Below are 23,026 nucleotides of genomic sequence, written 5' to 3'. Positions count from 1 at the left end.
AGGAACAAAGGAATCTACCTTATTCTGACTCAGAAAAGTAAGAGGTCAAAAAACCAGAATGCTCAAGGGATGAAACTTTATTCTGTGCACCAAGGCACTATAGTAAAAAAATTCCTTTATAAAAAAAGTTCCTTTTGGAAATGCAAGAGCCCAACTCGTTTCAGCTTGTGGATTCAAGCCTTCATCAGGGGAGAAATTCACTCTTCAACAACATATAGAGACCAACTTTCACTGTTGTTTTCCTTATAGCTGTTAGCGTATACAACCCCTCCCCTGTATAAAAAAGTATCTTTTAAATTGTTATTTTCTATTCACTAATGAGTGCACATCATATCTAGGGTGGATCCACACCATTCATTTAAGGCACATTAAACACACATTTGAAGCACCACTACAGAATCATGGGAACTGTAGTTTGTTAAGGGTGGTGAGAACAATAACTGTGAGGGGGAAACTACACTTCCCAGGATTCTTTAGGAGAAGTTATGCTCTTTAAATGTGAGGTGGATGTGCTTTAAATGTATTGTGTGGATCTACTTAATAAACTTTGCCCGCATGTAAATCATTTTAATCATTTTTTTAAAATGGAAATGAGCTATGAAGTTTACTGGGTGACCATGGGCTATGCACCATCTCTTCGTCTACTCTTCCCCTCAGGATGAAAGCAACAGAAGGGAACCATGAACACCCCAAGGAAGAAGGGCACAATTAAAATGTAGAGGAAATAATGATGTACAGCCATAGTGTGAAATCATACCTATCAGGACATAGTATGAAGAAATATTTATGTAAGCATGACTGTCAAAAATGTTTATTATTTACACAACCTGTAAAGATATTTGTAGTGACTGTTTACTCAGAAGTATTCAATGGTGCTTACTCAAACAGGAAAGCAGAGACCTTCAGTCTCAAATGATAAGGAACTTCACTCACCCAACCCAAAATTCAGAATCATGCGACTTTTAGCTGTTTTGCAACTGTTTATACTTGTTTTTATGGTTATTGGATTTTAAAAGGATTTGTTTCTTCTTGTAAGCTGCCTTGGTTTCCAGTCACCAACCCTACCTCACAGGGTTGTTGAGAAGACTCCATGTACATACACACACTGGAGATGTAAAAATACATAGACCCCATATTATAGTTTATTGTCAAAATCAGTTGGTATTGATAATCCCTGACAAGTTCAATGTCCTCATTGTTAACTTTAAAGTTACATAAATCTTCTATTGTCATTACTTTAGTCTTTTTGATGTTCAGCTGTAGTCCTGCTTTTGTGCTTTCCTCTTCAATTTTCATCAGCATACGTATCAAATCATTACTGGTTTCTGCTAGTAGTATGGTATCGTCTGTGTATCTTAAATTATTGATATTTCTCTCTCCAACTTTCATACCATCTTGGTCCAATCCTGCTTTCCATATGATATGTTCTGCATATAGATTAAACAAATACGGTGAGAAAATACACCCTTGTCTTACACACTTTCTGATGGGGAACCAATTGGTTTCTCCATATTCTGTCCTTACAGTAGCCTCTTGTCCAGAGTATAGGTTGCCGTTGCGCACCAGGACAATCAGATGCTGTGGCACCCCCATTTCCTTTAAAGCATTCCATAGTTTTTCATGATCTACACAGTCAAAGACTTTGCTGTAATCTATAAAGTACAGGGTGATTTTCCTCTGAAATTCCTTGGTCTGTTCCATTATCCAATGTACGTTTGCAATATGATCTCTGGTGCCTCTTCCCTTTCTAAGTCCAGCTTGGACATCTGGCACTTCTCACTCCATATACGGTAAGAGCCTTTGCTGTAGAATCTTGAGCATTACTTTACTTGCACGGGATATTAAGGCAGTAGTCTGATAATTACTGCATTCCCTGGGATCCCCTTTCGTTGGAATTAGGATGTATATTGAACACTTCCAGTCTGTGAGCCATCGTTTAGTTTTCCATATTTCTTGACAATTTTTTTTCAAAATGTGGACAGATTCAGTCTCAGTGGCTTGTAGCAACTCTATTGGTATGCCATCAGCTCCTGGTTATTTGTTTGTTCCAAGTATTTTAAGAGCAGCTGTCACCTCACATTCTAACATTTCTGATTCTTCATCATACGGTTCCTCTGTGAATGAAACATCTTTGCATCTCTTTTATAGAGTTCTTCAGTGTATTGTTTCTATCTTCCTTTCATTTTATCTTTGTCAGTTAGTGTGTTCCCCTGTTGATTATTCAACATCCTTACTCTTGGTTTAAATTTCCCTTTAATTCCTCTAATCTTTTGGAATAGGGCTCTTGTTCCCTTTTTGTTGTCCTCTTCTATTTCTATACTATAACTATTGTAATAGTTCTCTTTGTCTCTACGTTCTAGTTGCTGTATTATTGCATTTAGGATTCTAACTGTGTTTCTGTCTCCTTTTGCTTTCCTTCTCTATTTAACCATTTTAAGAGTTTCTTCAGTCATCCATTGAGGTCTTTCTTTTTAACCAGAGGTATTGTCATTTTGCATTCTGCCCTGATAATGTCTCTGACTTCACTCCATAGATCTTCTGGTTCTCTATCCACTAAGGTTAAAGCCTCAAATCTATATTTTCTTCTGGGATGTTACTTAAATTGTATTTTGGCATTATGATTGCTTTGTTGTTGTTCTTTAGCTTTACGTACTCTGATTTTCAATATGACCAGTTCATAATCTGTACTGCAGTCTGCTTCTGGTCTTGTTTTTGCAGAAAGGATGGAACTTCTCTGTCTTCTGCTACCAATTATATAATCAATTTGATTCCTATAGTGACCATTTTGTGATGTCCACGTGTACAGTCGTCTTTTCGGTTGCTCAAAAAAGTGTTTGCAAGAAACCACAGAATTCAACAAGTCTTTCTCCTGCTTCATTTCTATCTCCTAAGCCCCATTTCCCCACAATTTCTAGTTCTTCTCTGTTCCCTACTTTTTCATTCCAGTCCCGCATGATTATCACCACATCTTGTTTTGGTGTGTGATTAAGTTCTTCTTGTACTTCTCATAAAATCTCTCTATTTCCTCTTCTTTTGTGTTTGCTGTTGGAGGATAGACATGGGTGATCTGGTTATGTTGATAGGTTTCCTGTTAAGTCTCATTAATATCACTTGCTCAGACCTTAGGTTATAGCTCCTAGCTCCTAATCGCTTTTGCTAAGTATTGGATTAAAGCTTCATATTGGGAAAGTTTTCAAAACACTGCCCTCTTCAACAGCCCAGCAAAATTTAAATTTGTTTGATTCCTGCACACAAGAAAAAAAAACTACTTTTGGTACTGCTTAAAGCTATATACTTACTCAAATTATGAGATTTTCAGATAAACAGGAGAAAAACAATAATTTCTACCTTTCCAATCGGTCTAGGTACTGCCTGGAGGCCAAGAAATCCCTTGTCAATCACAACCCTGACTTCACTTATTGGCTACAAACCTGAAAGGGCGGGGTTAGAGCAGCCAGCTAAGAGATCATTTCACAGAAGTTGTGGGGGGTGGCGGCTGTGGTTGACATTTTGGTGTATATCTGATGAACCAGACCACCTAGAAACATAAGTTTTTTAAAAATGAAAACAGGGTCTGGAGATTAAGGTGACTCACCTGGAGACCCAGAGAAGACCCCAGAAATCTGGAGTCTCAAGGCAAAAACCAAAGACCTGGCAACCCTATCCCTGACTGATGGCTGTCCAGGGCATGAAATGCCCAGAAACAGAGCAGGGGACCAAAGCGGCACAGAGGCAGACTAACCCCCCATTTTGTGTATGAGGCTAGGAAAGGCCATAGGTCAGTGGCAGAGCATCTGCATGCAGAATGTCGCAGGTTCAGTCCCCAATAGCACCTCAAGATAGGGCTGGGGAAAACCCACCTGAAACCACAGAGCACAGCTGCCAGTCTGTGTAGACAATACTGGGCTACGTGGAACAATGGTCTGACTTGGACCAAGGCAGCTTCCTTTGTTCAGTGCTCTGGCCCCACATAGGCAGCAGAGAACTAAAGGCTTCTAGCGTGTATGCAGTGGTGGAGCGGAATATTTTTATAATTCAGGAGCTCATCACGACAGCCTCCAGAGCGACTCATTCCTCCCCCCCCCCGTGAGTCCAAAATGCAGGCAGCTTTATTGATTCATTTTATATCTAGCTGCATCCCTTGCCACCCCCGAAAGAGCAGCACTGCATGACTGCAACCCAAAGCATAGTTACCTTGAAGTATTCTCCACTGAATTCAGCGGTGCTTACTTGAGACTACTTAGGGTGAACTTGTCAAACATGCTGAGCTAGACTTTGTCCAGCTGAAACGCAACCTGTGGGCTGAAATTGCAAAGGGTCTTGCAAAGAAGGCTGAGCATGGAAACTAGGTAGTATGACATAGGAGCCCCAGCAAAGGAAAAATGCATCCAGCTACTGCTTGATTATTTCCCTCCTCCTCTGATTTCCTCTGTGCTGAGCTATCATAACCTTGAAAGCTTCCTTATCACCTCGTTCCCTTACCAAAGCGAGAAGGGCTCCTCAATTACCCTGGCACTCCGGCGATAACGTCATCACTTCTACTCTTAAATAAAAAGGTCTTGAGCTGTGCTCCCCTTCCACTATACCACTGGATTTTGCGGAAAGACGGTAGCCCAGTGCTAGAGTATCTGCTTTGCCTGCAGAAGGACCCAGGTTCAATCCCCAGCATCTCTAGGTAGGGCTGGGAACGTCCCCTGTCTGAATCCCTGGGAAGCCACCATCAATCAGTGTGGACCATATTGAGCTCAGAGCTTGGAAAAGTTACTTTTTTGAACTCCAACTCCCATCAGCCCAATCCAGTGGCCATGCTGGCTGGGGCTGATGGGAGTTGTAGTTCAAAAAATAACTTTTCCAAGCTCTGATTGAGCTACATGGACCAATGGTTTGTCTCGATATAAGGCACCTCCCTATGTGAACCTAAGGCAGGGAGGCCTACCTGTGCAAATCTGATTATCCTGCAGAGAATACATAACTCAGGAATTGGTACCTGGCTTGGCTTGTTTTCCTCTTCCCTCTCCATTTGTTTTTCCTTTTGAGTCATGCCTATTGACATTAGGTAGACACCTTCATGATGCTGGTTTAGATGCCTGCTGAACACTTATGCTCTTTCAACGGGCTGTGCAATTACTTGATTTGGTTGCATCTGTATAAAAAATTGTTCAATGCTTTACTGTGTTTATTGTTTTTAAGTGCTTTTCATTACTTTTAAATGTTTTAAATATGTTTTTTAAATATATATATATATCAATGTATTGTTTTATCACAGATGTGTTTGCTGCCCTGGTTTCCTTTGGGAGAAAGGACAGGATATACATTTAGTAAAAGAAATAAAATTAGACTGTGGTCCTGCAGTGAGGGGCTGCCTTGTTCTTTAATGACTGCACAGCGCTTGGAAAATGTGAGGTGATTTGTAAATGTGTTATTATCATTGCTTATGGAATTTTTAAATATGTTTCTAACACTTTTTAAAAATATGTTTTGTTGTTAAGGATATCTTCAGTGCTTTATCAATTATTTGCTGCCTCCTTTGGGAGGAAAGGCATGAAATAAATATTATCATAGTAGTAACAATAATAATAATATTCAAATAGGGACCACAACATGATGATGGAGAGAGAGGCAGGCTGGAGGAGATAGCCCTAGGCCCCTGATCCTGTGCCGCTGAAGCATCCCTTCCGTCACCAGGATGTTTCTGCCACCATCCACCACCAACTGTCCTGTGGGAGTGAACAGGAGAGAGGAGGAGGCATGGGAAGGCCCTGCTGGAAAGCTAGGCTGGTTTCCTAATTGCAGCTGAGTGCAGGAACATCCGAAGAGAGCCCGCTGTTCGTCCTCTCCCAGTGGCCAAGCGGATCCCTCTGGGAACCCAGCAAGCAGGAGCCAAGCTCAACAGCAACACTCTCGCCACTTGCGCTCCCTAGCAACTGGCGTTCAGAGGCATACTGTCTCCACCGGTGGAGGGAGCACATAGCCATCGGGGGTAGTAGCTTTGGAGTTTGGGTTAGGAACATAAGCAGAGCCCTGCTGGATCAGGCCAAAGGCCCCCCTAGGCCAGCCTCCTGTCTGTGGCCCAGCAGATGCCCCGAGAGGAAGGACCCAAATGCAACATTACCCGCCCCCTTGTGATGCCCAGCAACCGGCCCTCGGAGGGATAGTCCCTTCCACAGGGGGGGAACGTAGCCATCGTGGCTCCGAACCGCTGATAAGATGCTGCGTCCCTCCCTATTTTATTTAATAAAATTTATATACTGTTTGATTGAAAAAAAACCTGGAACTGGTTTACAAGAAACGTTATCAATAAAAAACAGTTGCAAACAAGCAATTAAAACATTTAAAAGATCATGAAAGTAACAGTAGATGAAAAAGAGATTAAAACCTGTCAACCTCTACGTGTCTCAATAGGCTTGCTTAAACAAATGTGTCTTAAGCAGGCACCAAAGAGTACAGCAAGGACGCCTGTTTGATGTCAATTAGGAAGGAGGTCACCTTCTGCCCTCCATCAGAGCCCCCATCAAGGGAAATGATTTCCCCCTGAGACCACCTTCTGCCCCTTTCAGATCTACACCATATATTTAAAGCACATTGAATGTATGTTTAAAGCGCATTGAATGTATGTTTAAAGCGCATGACTTTCCCCAAAGAGTCCTGGGAACTGTGGCTTCTCACAGAACTACAAATTCGCAGCCCTCTTAACAAACTACAGTTCCCAGGATGCTTTGGGGGAAGTCACATGTTTTAAATGTGTGCATGGTGTATGGTGTGGATTGTTCTCCTTAAGCCTCAGTTTTACACTATAAGTAATTTTGAGATTTTATTTAAATTAAGGCAATCCTAAACCCACTTCCGAGAGCAGAAGCCCCATTGGATTCAGTAGGACTTACGTCCGAGTAGACATGGTTAGGCTTGCGCTGCAACTTGTCAACTATGTATTCATCCCTTGATTTCCTGTGTACGTAAACCCTACCTTGCTGAAGAAAACAGAGCTCCAAAAAAGATCATGATCAATCATTTAACATAAAAGAAATGGATGAGTTTCTCTACACCATTTGTATTTAAGTATACTGCCCCTACACATGGAGGTTCCACTCCTCTGGCAGCTCAGAGTTCCCTGCTGGAGGATGCAGATCAGAAAGTTCACAGGACTGGAGATCACAGAAGAAAGTGGGAAAAACGGATTGGAGCCTTCACTGACAGCTTCCTTCTGCTTACATGGGGGGGGGAGGATTGAGAGCCCCCCCAAGAAAGGGTGCAACACCAGGTGCATGCATTCATTTCAGTGGGTTTGCTCTTGCTGGGTTGCATCCAACTAAAAATCCACTGAAGTGAATGAACCTAAGGGAGTTTTGTCTATGAGCTTTAATGGGTCTACTCTGAGTAGTATTACCATTGGATATAGCCCCCTATGCATCCCTTTCTCTGCCCTGGGAACCAGGACCTCACCCCATCTTCCCCCCAGCTGGATCTGCTCTTAAGTTGAGCGATAAATGTTAGAAAGAAAATATTTCCTGCTTTGGCCCCTCCGGTGGGGGTAAAGAGTTAAGTGGCCAAGCTGGTGGTGGTCCTTAGGCTCCGTGACACTTCCGGTGCCCAATCCAGACCTGCAGTACGGAAGGGCGCCCGAGTTTTGCACGATGCCCCTGGCTGATCCTGACAGCCTTCAAATGAGGGCCGGAAGTGTGCGATGCATGTCTCTCACTTTTTTTTCTAACTTTATGGTCGTTGCACCTCCCTGTTCCGGCCTGGTCAGTTTCCTTCGGAAGGAGCTGAAAGGAGCAAAGAAGGAAAGGTGGGAAAAGCGGGGAGGGAATAACACCCCCCCCGGCTACGCCTTTTGAAGAGCGTCAGGGCTTCTCCGTGCACTCCAATCCAATTTAATGCAAAATTGGACCCACATTCTATGGCCTTCAATGCATGTTTTTTCCTGCAACCCCTAAAACGTCAGGCTGTCCCGGTGCAAAATAAGCAACCTTGCGTGGCTGGGTGGGCAGAGCGGCTGCATTTTCGGCTCTGAAGGTCGACCCCGCGCGGTCCCAGCCCGCCCCGGGGATGCTGAGACAGACCTCCGTGCCTAAAATCTTGGAGAGCCGCTGCCAGTCAGGGCAGACAATGCTGACCTAGGTGGGCCAAAGGCCTGACTCGGTATAAAGCAGGTTCCAGTAAAACTAGTTGGTGGTCTCGGCGGACCACTTCGTGATCTTTCTGCCTCTTGCAGCTGTTGTCATGCGCTGTGTATTAGACAATGCACGATTTTTAAATGGGGTTTTAATTGCTGTTTTTATCCCTTATATATTTGTATTGTGGACTACCGCAATCTGAATCCCGTAGATTTGAAATGGTAACACAATAAAAGAAATTAAAGAAACAATAAGGATACCAGCACCTGAATGAAGGTCACGGACCACTGGTGCTCCGTGGTCTACAGTTTGGGGACTTTGGTGTAAATGATGCGGAGAGAGGTTCACCACCAGTGGTCGGACTCGCTTGGAGGTGGCTGCCCATGTTCCTCAGCTCAGCAAACCTCTGTGCTGCCTGCCTGCCTGCCTGCCTTCCCAACTTGCCCCAAATGACCCCACTCATATGGAATCAATAAATGTTATAGTTTTGTGTGCCTGGGTAGGCTTGCTGAAATTAAAATAGCAGGCGTCAAAAGCAAGCTGGGGAAGTCACCTAATATTAACGGGTGTACTTGGAGTAAGCTGCACTGAGTGGAATGGTACTTACTCCCAGGTAAATGTGTATAAACAAATTAAACCAGAACTATCACTAGAAGCTAAAATGATGAAACTAAGGTTATCATACTTTGGACACATCATGAGAAGACACAACTCACTAGAAAATACAATAATGCTGGGGAAAACAGAAGGGAGTAGAAAAAGTGGAAGACCAAACAAGAGATGGATTGATTCCATAAAGGAAGCCACAGACCTGAACTTACAAGATCTGAGCAGGGTGGTTCATGACAGATGCTCTTGGAGGTCACTGATTCATAGGGTCACCATAAGTCGTAATCGACTTGAAGGCACATAACAACAACAGCAACAAAGTGTGTATAGGGGTTCGGCCCCACTGTGTGTGCTTGTAAAGGATAAATGTCTGCCCACCTCCTTTGTCTCCCTCACAGGCAGCGGGAAGGCATCGCTGGCGCATTCCTGATCAATCCCCTCTTTGGGATAGAGGAGAAAAAGCCACTATCAAGGTAAGGACAGATCTGGAGCCTGAATCAGCTCCCACATGTAGCGACAGATCAGACAAGAGGCTCAGTCACTGGTTTACAAAAAAGTGTTTACTAGAAAAAGAGCAGATTTACATTGTAGCGCAAGGAGCGCTGTGCAGTGAGCACGGCTGCCATCGACGGGAGGGTGGTAGGAGAAGGAAGTGGAGCAGCGAGGTATGGCTAGAGAGACAGAGAGCGACAAAGCTGTTTCCCCAATGCCCCTCCTATCTCAGCAAGTGTAGACTGACCCTCTGAGTTCAGGTTCTGGGTGACTGCAAAGTTCTACACTTAGGAAAAAGAAACCAAATGCACAGTTATAAAATGGGGGATACATGGCTCAGCAATACAACATGTGAGAAGGATCTTGGAATTGTCGTTGATCACAAGCTGAATATGAGCCAACAGTGTGATGTGGCTGCAAAAAAGGCAAATGCTATATTAGGCTGCATTAACAGAAGTATAGTTTCCAAATCACGTGAAGTATTAGTTCCTCTCTATTCAGCACTGGTTAGGCCTCATCTTGAGTGCTGCGTCCAGTTCTGGTCTCTGCACTTCAAGAAGGATGCAGACAAACTGGAACAGGTTCAGAGGCAGGGCAACAAGGATGATCAGGGGACTGGAAACAAAGCCCTGTGAGGAGAGACTGAAAGAACTGGGCATGTTTAACCTGGAGAAGAGAAGACTGAGGGGAGATATGATAGCACTCTTCAAGTACATAAAAGGTTGTCACATAGAGGAGGGCCAGGATCTCTTCTCGATCATCCCAGAGTGCAGGGCACGGAATAATGGGCTTAAATTGCAGGAAGCCAGATTTCGACTGGGCATCAGGAAAAGCTTCCTAACTGTTAGAGCCATATGACAATGGAACTAATTACCTAGAGAGGTAGTGGGCTCTCTGACACTGGAGGCCTTCAAGAGGCAGCTGGACAGCCATCTGTTGAGAATGCTTTGATTTGGATTCCTGCATTGAGCAGGGGATTGGACTTGATGGCCTTATAGGCCCCTTCCAACTCTACTATTCTATGATTCTATGAAAAGAACGACTGTAGCTCAGTGGCTCCAGCATCTGATCTGCATGCAAAAGGGCCCAGGTCTGGCATCACACCTGTCATCTCCAGGTAGGGCTGGGAGAGACTCTCGGTCTGAAACCCTAGAGAGCCGCTGCTAGTCAGTCTAAACAATACTGAGCTAGATGGACTAAGGGTCAGAGTCGGTATAAGGCAGCTTCTGATGGTGCTGTGATGTCAGGTGTAGGGCTGGTAGGCATGGGTTGGTTAAATTGGCCTCCTGGGCCAAGTAGGGAGTCCTGTCAGGGTGGATTAGGCTTCTCGGGCCGGAGGTTCCGCGCTCCTGTGATTAAGGGATGCTGTGAAGGCTGGACTGCTTGTTTGGTTCACTTTTTAAAGCTGGATCAGTGCCAGCCCTCCGTGAAGCCTTGAGTCCTGTAAGGGAAATGCTTGATGGTATTGCTGGTGGGGGTGGTGCATTACACGTGTCAGTCACTTTATACAAAAGAAAAAGCCCCAAAGGAACGTAACAAGATAAAATACGACAGATTAAAAGCAGTTTAAAACAATGAACGGTGAAAAATACTGTACATGAAATGCTCACCGCAGAAATCTATTTACAAGGACAAGTCCTGCCCACCCCACTGAAAGCTGAGCACCACCGTAGGAGGCAACTTCATTACCAAAGGCCAGAGGGGACCACTGCAGCTACAATGCCCATGAAGGCATCATTCACAAATGTCTCTGCCTCTCTCAGCTTGTCCAGGTCAGCCACTTTGGCCTCAAGGAAATGAACTTGTTCCTGGAGAGCCTGGAGCTCATTGCACCAAGGACACACCCACAACTTCTGTCCATCAGATCGGAAGTTGTACATGTTACAGACAGTGCAAAACACTGGACACCCCACCGCACCCCACACCGGTGCTGGCTTCCTACCTGCATAATCGTTTTTGTAGTTTATTGAGCATTTTTGTTTGTTTCTAAAGTATGGTTTTCTTTAGCTCAAGCAACAGATGGGGAGAATGGGATGCTCTGGCCTCCTCGCCCTGCTGTTGAACTTGCTCTGCTGCTGTAGTTAGGTCATCAGAGATAATGTATTAAGCTTGAACTAGAGGGCTGGTGAACTTTAGGTGGGCCAATGTAGGATTCAATAACAAGTTGTGCTTGATTTTAACCTTGCATAGTCTTCTGAGCAGCATTAAGATTAGAAGTGAAGTTGCATAGTCATATTCCATTTTCTTTTTCCATATAACCATTATTTACATATCCTGTTATTTCTCCTTTCCCCAAGAATCATTCGTGTGCAGTAAGCTGTTGATTTCCTTTTGATATTATGCTCATGTCTTTTGAAAGCTGAAAAATAAAATAAATCACTTCAAACACATTTTTGCCTTTTGACGCGTTTGGGCTTCACCCTCTCCAACTGGAGCAATTTAAGAACCTCGATTTCCATTTTGACATGAGGAGTTTGACTAAATAGGGCTGTGTACTAATTAGGAAATCATTGGGCCATCTTTTCACCCTTTGCAGGCTCTGAAATGGAGTTGGAGCAACACTCAGGATCCTCCCCCCTTTACTCCAGAGAGGAAACGGAGCCATGCAGCCAGCTCAGGTAGGGAAAAGATCATCGGGAAGACAAGTTGGGGACAGCCAGAGTGGGTCCTTCCTTGTTACAGAGGTACTAGTTGCAGGGGGCCTTGTCTCTTACTCTTGTCCTTCTGGAGCTCCCTCTGAGGGAGGCTGTTGGCATAAGAAGAGCCCTCCTGGATCAGGACCAGCATCACAGGGGCAGACCAGATGCCTCTGGGAAGAACGTGAGTGCCACAGCCCTTTTCCAGTGATTCCCAGCATACTGCCTCCAATAGTGGAGGTAGTCTATGGCCCTCATGGCTAGGAGTTGTTGATAGCCTTATCCTCCATGTATTTGAGTCATCCTCTTTTAAAGACATCCAAGTTGGTGGCCATCACTTCACGTTGTGGTAGTGAATCCCAGAATTTAATTCTGCGCTGTGAGCAGAAGTGGTTTATCCAGAAGCTGCCAACACTTTTCTTTACTGGATAGCCTTTGGCGATATTAACAGAGAGAGAGAGAGAGAAACTTGTCTCTGTGCAGTTTGTCCACACCAGGCATAATTATATACATCTCTATCATGTCCTTCATTACTCATCCTTTTTTTAAACTATGAAGCTCCTAATGTTGTAACCTTTCCTGATAGGGGAGTTGCTCTAACGCTTTGATCGTTTTGGTTGCCCTTCTCTGAGGTATTAAACTCACCGGATCTTAATTTCCTGGATACCCATGTGATGTCCCTGTATTTTAATATCTGTAAATATGGTAAGTGCAGGTTTATTAAGCGATATATGGTAAGTGACTGAGTGAGAGGGGGGAGTACATGGGCTAGAATGCTGGAGAATGCTGTATGATGATTGGCTGAGTGTTTGGATGACTGAAAGTATAAATGAGGATGACAGTTGAGTCGGGGAGTTGTTGGAGGAGGCAGTTGGTTGATGAGAAGGATTTTGGAGGAGTTGGTTGGCAGAGTTCTGAGGGAGCCTTGGATTGTATTTGGCTGATATTTAGGCAATACAGGCGGGTCCCGCTTATACGGCGGGTTCTGTTCCGGACCCCCGCCGTAAAGCAGAAATCGCCATAAAGCAGAACCCCATTCACTGTAATGGGCCGCATTGCGCGAAGATGAAGCGAAAACGGCGCAAAACAGCGCAAAAGAGCAAAAAAACCTTTAAAATTGAAAATGAAAGCCGCCGCATCAGCGGAACGCCTTAAAGCGGAATGCCATAAAGCGGGGCCGTACTGTATATATATGATCAGAAACATAAAGAGTGACACTATATGAAACCATATGCTTGTTGAACATTCCTAAAGTAATCTTGTTATTTCCTGGTGTTTATAAATAAATATTTTATTGGTTTACCAAAAGCCTGATCCTTGGCTGGGGCTTTCACAGACCAGAAGGGTAGGCAGGGTATTTACCAAGGCGGAGAAACAGTATCAAATGGTGGCAGCGGTGAAGAGATAGTGTATCATCAAGTATCCAGGGCAACCCAGGGCTGTATGCTTTATAGACACAAAGATACAGGGGGTTGTGGCCTGCAAGTGCACCCAGACACAAAGTAACAATAAGCCAGAAGGGAGACTAAGGCGAAGTCTCTAGCAGTATTGTTTACAGGGAGTGACTGGTGCTGCTGTCTAGCAGTGGGATCTTGTGAGATCTGTGCTAGGGTGAGCTAAAGAAAAAATAAAAACTACATTTCTCCCTGGTAGGAGCCACGGGTGGGAGCCTGACAGGTGGTGCCACGGGGAGGAACATTACAACCCATTCGATCCCCTTGTTTAAAAACATATTAAAAGCAATTCCAACACAGATGCAGACTGGGATAAGGTCTCTACTTAAAAGGCTTGTTGAAAAAGGAAGGTCAGTAGGTGCCAAAAAGATAACAGAAATGGCGCCTGTCTCATGGACAAGCTTTTTGTGAGAACATCAGTATTTTCACATCTGAGTTCTTTAAGAACTTTTCCCTTAGGTAAATGCCATATCAACCTGGTATTTTGTGAGCGCTGAAGGAAAAATCCCTATATGTTATGTCTCCCTTAAGATTGTGAGTGGAGGGTAGATGATTTCCACACCTTGCCTGAATGTGTTTATGAGGAAGGTGTTTGCTTTCTTATTCCAGCGGCTGGTGACCTTTGAGGAGGTGGCCTTGCATTTCACCGAGGAAGAATGGGTCCTGCTAGATCCAGGCCAGAGAGCTCTTTACGAGGAGATCATGGTGGAGATTCATGAGATGATATCCTTTCTGGGTAAGGATCCCAGTTAGGTCACTGGAAGGGTGTTGATGGACTTAGTCTAGAAGTAAGAATATAAGAAGAGCCCTTGTTCAGCAGGCCAAATGCCCATCTTGTTGAGGATCTGTTGTGATAATGGCTGGCCAGATGCCTCTGGGAAGTCCATGATCAGGACATGAGAACAACAGCACTCTCCCCATGCGGGATCCGCACACTGCCTCAGATACTTGTGATAATATAGCCATTATAGCAAACGGGCATACAGTGCCTTGCCAAAGTAATCAGACCCCTGGCCAATCCTCTCATGTTACTGAATTGCAAATGGTACATTGTAATTTTGTTCTGTATGATATTTTATCTTGAAACACTGAAACTCAAAATCAATTATTGTAAGGTGCCAAGAAGAATGGGCCAAAAGTCATCCGACACTGTGTGCAAAGGTGGTACATACCTACCCCAAAAGACTTAAAGCTGTTATTGCAGCGAAATGTGGCTCTAGCAAATATTAACGTGTGGGGGGTTGAATACTCATGCAAGCAACATGTTTCAGTTTTTTATGTTTCTTACAAACATTTCCAAACATAAAACCAATGTTGCCTTACAATAATTGATTTTGAGTTTCAGTATTTCACAATAAAATATACGGAATGAAATTACAAAGTACCATTTGTAATTCAGTAATATGAGAGGATTGGTCAGGGGTCTGATTACTTTGGCAAGGCACTGTATCTGCTATGAATTATTCATCTCAGGTTATATTGAGTACTGTGTCCAGTTCTGGTCTCCGCACTTCAAGAAGGATGTAGACAAACTGGAACGGGTTCAGAGGAGGGCAACAAGGATGATCAGGGGACTGGAAACAATGCCATATGAGGAGAGACTGAAAGAACTGGGCATGTTTAGCCTGGAGAAGAGAAGACTGAGGGGAGATATGATAGCACTCTTCAAGTACATGAAAGGTTGTCACACAGAGGAGGGTCAGGATCTCTTCTCGATCATCCCACAGTGCAGGACACAGAATAATGGGCTCAAGTTTCAGGAAGCCAGATTTCAACTGAACATCAGGAAAAGCTTCCTAACTCTTAGAGCCATATGACAATTGAACCAATTACCTAGAGAGGTAGCTGTAATCATTCCCATGGAATGCCTTTAAAGCCTCCTGGTAGCTCAGTAGAATGGGCTTAGGTAGAGATGGACACCAGCACTGGAAATAGGATGAATGAAGATTGTTTCTGAAAGGGATTTTATGTGCATAAAGTAATACTGACATTGACACTGGGGTTTTAAATGGGCTTAATGTCAGTTTCTAAAGACACAGGAGATACTGTTGCTGACACCTGCTTCTAAGCGGCTTTACCACAAAGCCAAATTCCCTAAATCTCCACCCCAGCCAAATTTACCCACAAGCTGGTCCAGCTACCAGTATAAATCTTGCTTCAACACCAAATCTCTTCTATTTGATCTTCTGCCTTCTTGGACCATTTAGCTCATCTTCAAAAAACCATGTGTGTAGCCTTCCCCTGGAAAGATCATTACACAGGGCAGCTTGTCAGCCTAATGCAGCCACTGGCTCCCTTTGTCTTCTCTTCATCAGCCAAGTATTGTTAACACATTGCGAATGAATAGCGTAATATTCAGGCCTCTGCTCTCCACTCTTACCTCAGCTTTCTCTGGCCTCTGCCTCATACCTCCCTTGTCAACTGCCTTTCCCTACTGACAGCTACCCATTCTTCACTCTCTAGAACCTCTAGCCAATCACAGCCTGTTGTTTCCCAGATTGATCAAAGTGAATTTACCTCATCCAGGCCCCACCTACAAATCTAAAAAGCTATACCTCTCTCCCTTTTCAGAACCTGTCACCAAGCAATTACTGCTAAAACAGGTCTGTAACATAGTAAGAGTACAAGGCCTCGAACGTTGACATCAAGAGACATCTGAGAAATAACTTTTCAAAGTACAAATCATAAATAGACAGATATATACACAGAATTTCTCCACAGAGCTTTACCAGCTATCCCTTTCTATTCCATCTGTAGATGCCTGGGTATTGACAGCTGAGGGTGGACCATCAGAAGTATCATCTGCCAAAGTTGAGGAGCAGGAAAAGAAACAGAAATTGAGGAGTCAAGATGGTGGTGAGAGACAAGAGGGGAGACAAACACCGAAGGTGGGTGATGAATCCAGAGTTTCTCACGGTGGTGAATTTAAAATTCAGCAGAAAACTTGTCACCCAAAGGAAATGAGAGTGTCTCCTGAGTGCAGTGAAATCTTCAGAGTTGGCAACAAGTCAAATCTTACTGTACATAAGAGAGTTCACACAGGAGAGAAAGCTTATGAATGTCTGGCATGTTCAAAGAGCTTCAGTCATCATCACCACCTTACTTCGCATCAAAGATGTCATACAGGGGTCAAACCTTATCAATGCTTGGAATATGGAAAGAGCACCTGTGAGGGTACCACCCTTACTAAACATCAAAGAACTCGGTTCATTGATCAGCATTGTTTCGGTCAGTATTCCCATCTTACTTCTCATCAAAGAACTCATACAGGCGTCAAATGTTGTAAATGTTCGGAGTGTGGAAAGAGCTTCAGTTCCAGTAGCTCCTTTAGATTGCACCAAAGAACTCATATGGGGGTCAAACCTTATAAATGTTTGGACTGTAGAAAGAGCTTCAGTCAACGTTGCCAACTTACTTCGCATCAAAGAACTCATACAGGGGACAAACCTTATAAATGCTTGGAGTGTGGAAAGAGCTTCAGTCAGAGTAGCAGCCTGACTTCGCATCAAAGAACTCATACTGGGGACAAACCTTATAAATGCTTGGAGTGTGGAAAGAGCTTCAGTGAGAGTAGCCACCTTACAAAACATCAAAGAACTCATACTGGGGACAAACCTTATAAATGCTTGGAGTGTGGAAAGAGCTTCACACAGCATTGCCACCTTACTTCACATCAAAGAACTCATACTGGGGACAAACCTTATCAATGCTTGGAGTGTGGAAAGACCTTCAGTCACAGTAGCTCCTTTAGATTGCATCAAAGGACTCATACAGAGGACAAACCATTTAAATGTTTGGAGTGCGGAAAGAGCTTCTCTCAGAGTAGCAACCTTACTAAACATCAAAGAACTCATACAGGGGTCAAACCTTATAAATGCTTGGAGTGTGGAAAGAGCTTCAGTGAGAATGGCACTCTTAATAAGCATCAAAGAACTCATACAGGTGTCAAACCTTATAAATGCTGGGAATGTGGAAAGAGCTACAGTTGCAGTAATTCCCTTACCTCACACCAAAGAACTCATACAGGGGAAAAACCTTATAAATGTTTGGACTGTAGAAAGAGCTTCAGTCAACGTTGCCAACTTACTTCGCATCAAAGAACTCATACAGGGGTCGAACCTTATCAGTGCTTGGAGTGTGGAAAGACCTTCAGTCACAGTAGCTCCTTTAGATTGCATCAAATGACTCATACAGGGGACAAACCTTATCAATGCTCGGAGTGTGGCAAGAGCTTCAGACAGCATTGCCACCTTACTTCACATCAAAGAACTCATACAGGGGTCAAACCTTATCAATGCTTGGTGTGTGGAAAGAGCTTCAGTCACAGTAGCTCCTTTAGAATGCATCAAAGGACCCATACAGGGGACAAACCATATAAATGTTTGGAGTGTGAAAAGAGCTTCACTCAGAGTAGCAACCTTACTAAACATCAAAGAACTCATACAGGGGTCAAACCTTATCAATGCTTGGAGTGTGGAAAGACCTTTAGTGAAAGTAGCTACCTTACTAAACATCAAAGAACTCATACAGGGGACAAACCTTATAAATGCCTGGAGTGTGGAAAGAGCTTCAGTCAGCGTTGCCACCTTAATTCGCATCAAAGAACTCATACGGGGGACAAACCTTATAAGTGCTTGGAATGTGGAAAGAGCTTCAGTCAGAGTAGCAACCTTACTAAACATGGGAGAACTCATACAGGGGTTAAACCTTATGAATGCTTGCAATGTGGAAATTGCTACCGTTGCAGTAGTTCCCTTACCTCACACCAAAGAACTCATTCAGGGGACAAACCTTATAAATGCCTGAAATGTGGAAAGGACTTCAGTCAGCATTGCCATGTTACGTTGCATCAAAGTACTCATACAGGGTACCAGCCTTATAAAAACCTGGAATGTGGAAGGAGGGTTCAGCACAATTCTAGGCTATCTGTGCATCAAAGAATGTATACAAGCAAGAAGCCTTAGAAATGTCTAGAATGTGGAATGAGCTTCATTCGCAGTAGAACCCTTACTTGGCATCACAGATGGTATTTGTGGGATAAACCTTATATGTTTTTGGACTGTTTAAATAGCTCTTGTTGGATTTGTAGCCTTACTTTACATCAAAGAATTCACAGGAGGAAACAGCTTGGTTGCCATTCTTCATTCATAAAAGGATCCTTAATGGGGAGAAGTCATAGAAAGCTGACAGAATGGAAGGGGTTTCTGTCGTAGACACTACCTTAGATTCTCATCAAAACTCAGTATGAGAGAGAGGTATAATAGGTATGCTTACACTTGTTAGAACCATTTGCCATTGACTCCTGTGTACACCACAGCTAATTGTTAGACCAAAAGATAATGGAACCAGTTACCTAGGGAGGTAGTGGGCTCTCCGACACTGGAGGCATTCAAGAGGCAGCTGAACAGCCATCTGTCGGGAATGTTTTGATTTGGATTCCTGAATTGAGCAGGGGCTTGGACTTGATGGCCTTATAGGCCCCTTCCAACTCTACTATTCTATGATTCTATGATATAGCACATAGCAATGGAAGGAATCATTAGAAATTTTTGAACTGTTAGGAAAGCTTCAGTGAAGATTGTTAATGAGCTCCAGTTTGGGAGCAGAGATGTGAGCATGGTGACGGTGAAGTGAAGTAACGGGGCTATGGAGTGGAATGGAAGAAAAGGTTTCGTCAAGAAATTCTTGCTGATGACAGATGTAGGCCTGAAGCTTGCAGGCAGAAATGTTTTGCTTTCTAGAGTTTTAGAAGCAGAAATGCTGAGCAAGCTTTAGCCAAACTAATTTTGAAGATTTGTCACTCCATGCGACTAACTGCTGGGTGACCTTTGTGAGTCTCCCTGTACCCTGATAAGGATTAGGATCATGTCAGCCTCTAAAAGGATAGGAAACTGCTTCTGCAGGTGTTTGTCCTGTGATTTATCATTTAACAATAAAGAACTGAATCTTTAATAAGAAAAAATGAGGCGTGAGAAAAGGAGAGAATGGAATGCAGAAACGTTGGGGTTTGTATAGTGGTCAAAAAAATCCTCAGCTACACCAAGTGCTAGAACTCACTATATTTATTTATTGATAGTATTTGTGCCCTGAAGTTCAGCCAAAAGAGCTCCCAAAGTAGCCTACATAAAATCATTTAAAGTGTGAGAGTGCCTGCACGCAGGGTTACAGTCTGAAGAGAATTATGGCATACAAGGGAGAAGGGATAGGGAGGGAAGAGGGAAAAAGCAAACTCAGGTACCAATTCTTATATAGTACGACTTGTGATGTTCTCTCTACTTTCACACAAAAACGTTTTTACTACTGTTTTCCTTAATTTTATTTTTGCTTAACTCCTGGTTTTTCTACTAGATTTTTGCTTGTTCAGGAGCCTTTGAAACCCGTCTTGGGTTTTTCTTTCTCTTTCAGAACAGAGGGGATTTCTTGCTTTGAACCTATCCCTTCTTCAGTTTTGGGGGTGTTTGTGGCCATTCTCTAAATCAGTCCTTTGAGGCTGGAGGTTTGGGTCATAAACAATTGAACCGATTTTGCTTTCCTGGTGTGTATATATATAAATTTCCTGTTTTAATATTTTTGCTTATCCCAAGGTGAGGTTTCTATTTCACAATTCCCCCCCCCCAACCTTTTCCCTTCATCTCTGTTCTTCTGAATCCTATCCGTAGAATCCTACATTCAATTGATTCCTTGGAATCCCTGTTTGGATGGGTAGCTATCATATTCTTTCTTTTGTCTTAGTGTTTAGGATAAATGCCTATATAGTTGTAACATACCAAAGCTTTCTCTCTTTTGGACTAGTAGAAGGAGGTAAAGGAAAGTAGAGTTGCATAATAGTTAAAATTATTGCGAACTTTGCATGCCATTATTTTCATAATAGTTAAACTGCACATTCTTCTTAATAGAGTTTACTTAGCCATATTATCTCTTTCGTTTTCCAGTAATATTTATTTGCCTCTGTTGTTGTTGTTATGTGCCTTCAAGTCGATTACGACTTATGGCGACCTTATGAATCAGTGACCTCCAAGAGCATCTGTCATGAACCGCCCTGTTCAGATCTTGTAAGTTCAGGTCTGTGGCTTCCTTTATGGAATCAATCCATCTCTTGTTTGGCCTTCCTCTTTTTCTACTCCCTTCTGTTTTTCCCAGCATTATTGTCTTTTCTAGTGAATCATGTCTTCTCATGATGTGTCCAAAGTATGATAACCTCAGTTTCATCCTTTTAGCTTCTAGTGACAGTTCTGGTTTAATTTGTTCTAACACCCAATTAGTTGTCTTTTTCGCAGTCCATGGTATCCGCAAAGCTCTCCTCCAACACCACATTTCAAAGGAGTTGATTTTTCTCTTATCCGCTTTTTTCACTGTCCAACTTTCACATCCACACATAGAGATTGGGAATACCATGGTCTGAATGATACTGACTTCGGTTCTTCAGTGATACCTCTTTGCATTTGAGGACCTTTTCTAGTTCTCTCACAGCTGCCCCCCCCTCCCAGTCCTAGCCTTCTTCTGATTTCTTGACTATTGTCTCCATTTGCATCTAGTGATCCTTTTTTCTCCCTTCACCAGGATTCAGTAATGTGCGGTGGCTTTTCTTTGAAATAACATGCTCCTCTCTTTCATAGACTGAAATGCATTTGTTGGGATTCTGCTGATGTATTTAAAGAAAATATTTCCAAACAAAAGGAGTGTAGCTTTTCAGATCGCCCCTCTGCACTGATGAAAAGACTCCCAGAGGAAGGAGCTGTTGGGATAGCCTGTCTCCACAAAAAATCACGGCATGTGATCCTGCTGCTGCCAAGAGCGGAGAAGATAGGAGCAGGGCCTAGTCGGTGTCAGTCCCACAGCTTTAAGACTTTCTTCCCCATCTCAGTTTGGAACTTGTGTCCATTCAGATGTTGTTGGTCTCCCCACTCCCATCAGCCCCTGTCCGCATGGCCAGTCATCAGGGATTATGGCAGGGATATTCCTGCAACATCTGGAGGGCCAGAGGGTCCCAATCCCTGTTAGAATGGATGGATATGTACAGGCTTAATTAACATGTAAAAATGTTTTTGTTTTCCAACTTGTAAAAAAAAGTGTTCTGGATGTTTGATAGCTCTTTTAATTTTTGAGGGGGGAGAGGAAACATCTTGGTATTTGTTTCTGTTTGTCATTGAGTCTGGGCTGATTATGTTTAAACTGCTTTTTGCTTTTTTTACTGTTTAAAAACATGTATAATAAATCTCACAACCTAATCAAAGACAGAAACCATGACAGTGTAGAAGGTGCATAAATTTTCCAGACTGTGTCCTCACTGAGGTCTTAATGTGTAGGTGGGTCATTGTTTCTGTGTGTGTGTTTGTGTTCCTTCATCCACCTATGAGCGCTTTCAATGTCAGCCTCCCAAATCTGTCTCAATGTTTTCCATTCACGCAAGTGAGTCGTGCTTGATGGGATGAATTTGTGATGTGCGTTGTTGTCCCCTGCCCTCAATTTGTACTTTCCCCACCCTCCATGTACTTTTTGATGTGCCAGATTTGCACAAAAGAGCGTTCAAAATTTTAAAAACTATACGTATTGCTCCAAGGCAAAGATTCAGGATCACATGCACGAAAGGCTGCTACTTCCTTCCCTTTTCCTTTCTTGCTTCCTGTACTTGGAAAGCGCAAGTTTTATTTTTCATACAACTGTTTGTGTAGGAGCAGTTGTCTGCAAAACATTTTTTAAAAAATTACTGTAAACATTCCTTCAGCAACAACTGGTGGAAAAAGGTTAGGCCAGCGCCCTCAGAATTAAATTCAGGTCCCAAGTGGGAACCCTGTGAGCTGGGGGAGGACTGGTTTAGGAGACAGCTCTGAGAAACCTTTGGATGTGAGGGTGCCCCTTGAGGAGAGGTGCCTCTGTTGGGTCTCAAGCCTAACCCTCAACCCACCTGGAGGAAGTCTAGCATTACTGTGACTCCTTCATTCTCTGGGTTCCTCTGGGTAAGCTGCCACCATCTTAGGAATGCGTGCCACATCTGGTCATAAGTTCTGTTGGTAGACTACGTCCTGGAGTCCAATAAGATATCTACCCCCCCCCCCGAGCAGCCCTGACTGATCCAGAGGTTTCGCTCAACCTCCAGGCAGCTAGAAGTGTTAGAAATGCTTTTAAATATATATATTTAACAATAGGTTTTCAACCCTTTTGAAAAGATGTTTTTAAAAATATTTTTAACGTCGTTTTGTTTTAATGTATTTTGAGGCCTGTTTTTACGATGCTTTAAAGTGTTTGTAGCATTTTTGTCTGCCGCCCTGGGCTCCTGCTGGGAGGAAGGGCGGGATATAAATGAAATAATAAAAAAAATGAAATGAAACTTGCTTCAGGAAATCTGGGTTTGGCTGCAAAATGGGCCCCTAGTGAAGGAGGTTTGGACAAGGTGGAAGGGACAGAGTCCCCTGCTGAGAGGGATACTAGGTCTGCAAACCAAGGGTGCCTGGGCTATCTTGGGGCTGGCAGGGTCATCTCTGCCCTCTGCTCCCTGATCTTCCTGAGCACACTTGGAAGAAGCGGAATGGGGGGAAGGATAGAGTAGGCTCCTCGTTGTTGTTGTTATGTGCCTTCAAGTTGATTTGTACATATGGAGACCCTATGAATCAGCGATCTCCATTATAAACCACCCTGCTGAGATCTTGTTAGTTCAGGTTTGTGGCTCCCTTTGTGGAATCAATCCATCTCTTGTTTGGTCTTCCTCTTTTTCTACTCCCTT

At 43.4% G+C, this 23,026-nt stretch overlaps 1 protein-coding gene across 1 annotated transcript; it reads left to right on the top strand.

Moving 5' to 3' along the window:
• The first annotated feature begins 7,723 nt into the window (after positions 1-7,723).
• Positions 7,724-22,569, top strand: LOC133381364 (zinc finger protein 14-like). The gene is made up of 6 exons (XM_061620396.1): positions 7,724-7,786; positions 9,122-9,196; positions 11,752-11,833; positions 12,438-12,556; positions 13,915-14,041; positions 16,063-22,569. The coding sequence occupies exons 4-6, from the start codon at positions 12,554-12,556 to the stop codon at positions 18,267-18,269; spliced, it is 2,337 nt and encodes a 778-aa protein (XP_061476380.1). The 5' UTR covers positions 7,724-7,786; positions 9,122-9,196; positions 11,752-11,833; positions 12,438-12,553; the 3' UTR covers positions 18,270-22,569.
• The last annotated feature ends 457 nt before the right edge of the window (positions 22,570-23,026 follow it).

Source organism: Rhineura floridana, chromosome 3, assembly GCF_030035675.1.
Source record: "Rhineura floridana isolate rRhiFlo1 chromosome 3, rRhiFlo1.hap2, whole genome shotgun sequence".
Classification (NCBI taxonomy): Eukaryota; Metazoa; Chordata; class Lepidosauria; order Squamata; family Rhineuridae; genus Rhineura; species Rhineura floridana.
This window is presented reverse-complemented; position numbering and strand designations above follow the sequence as displayed.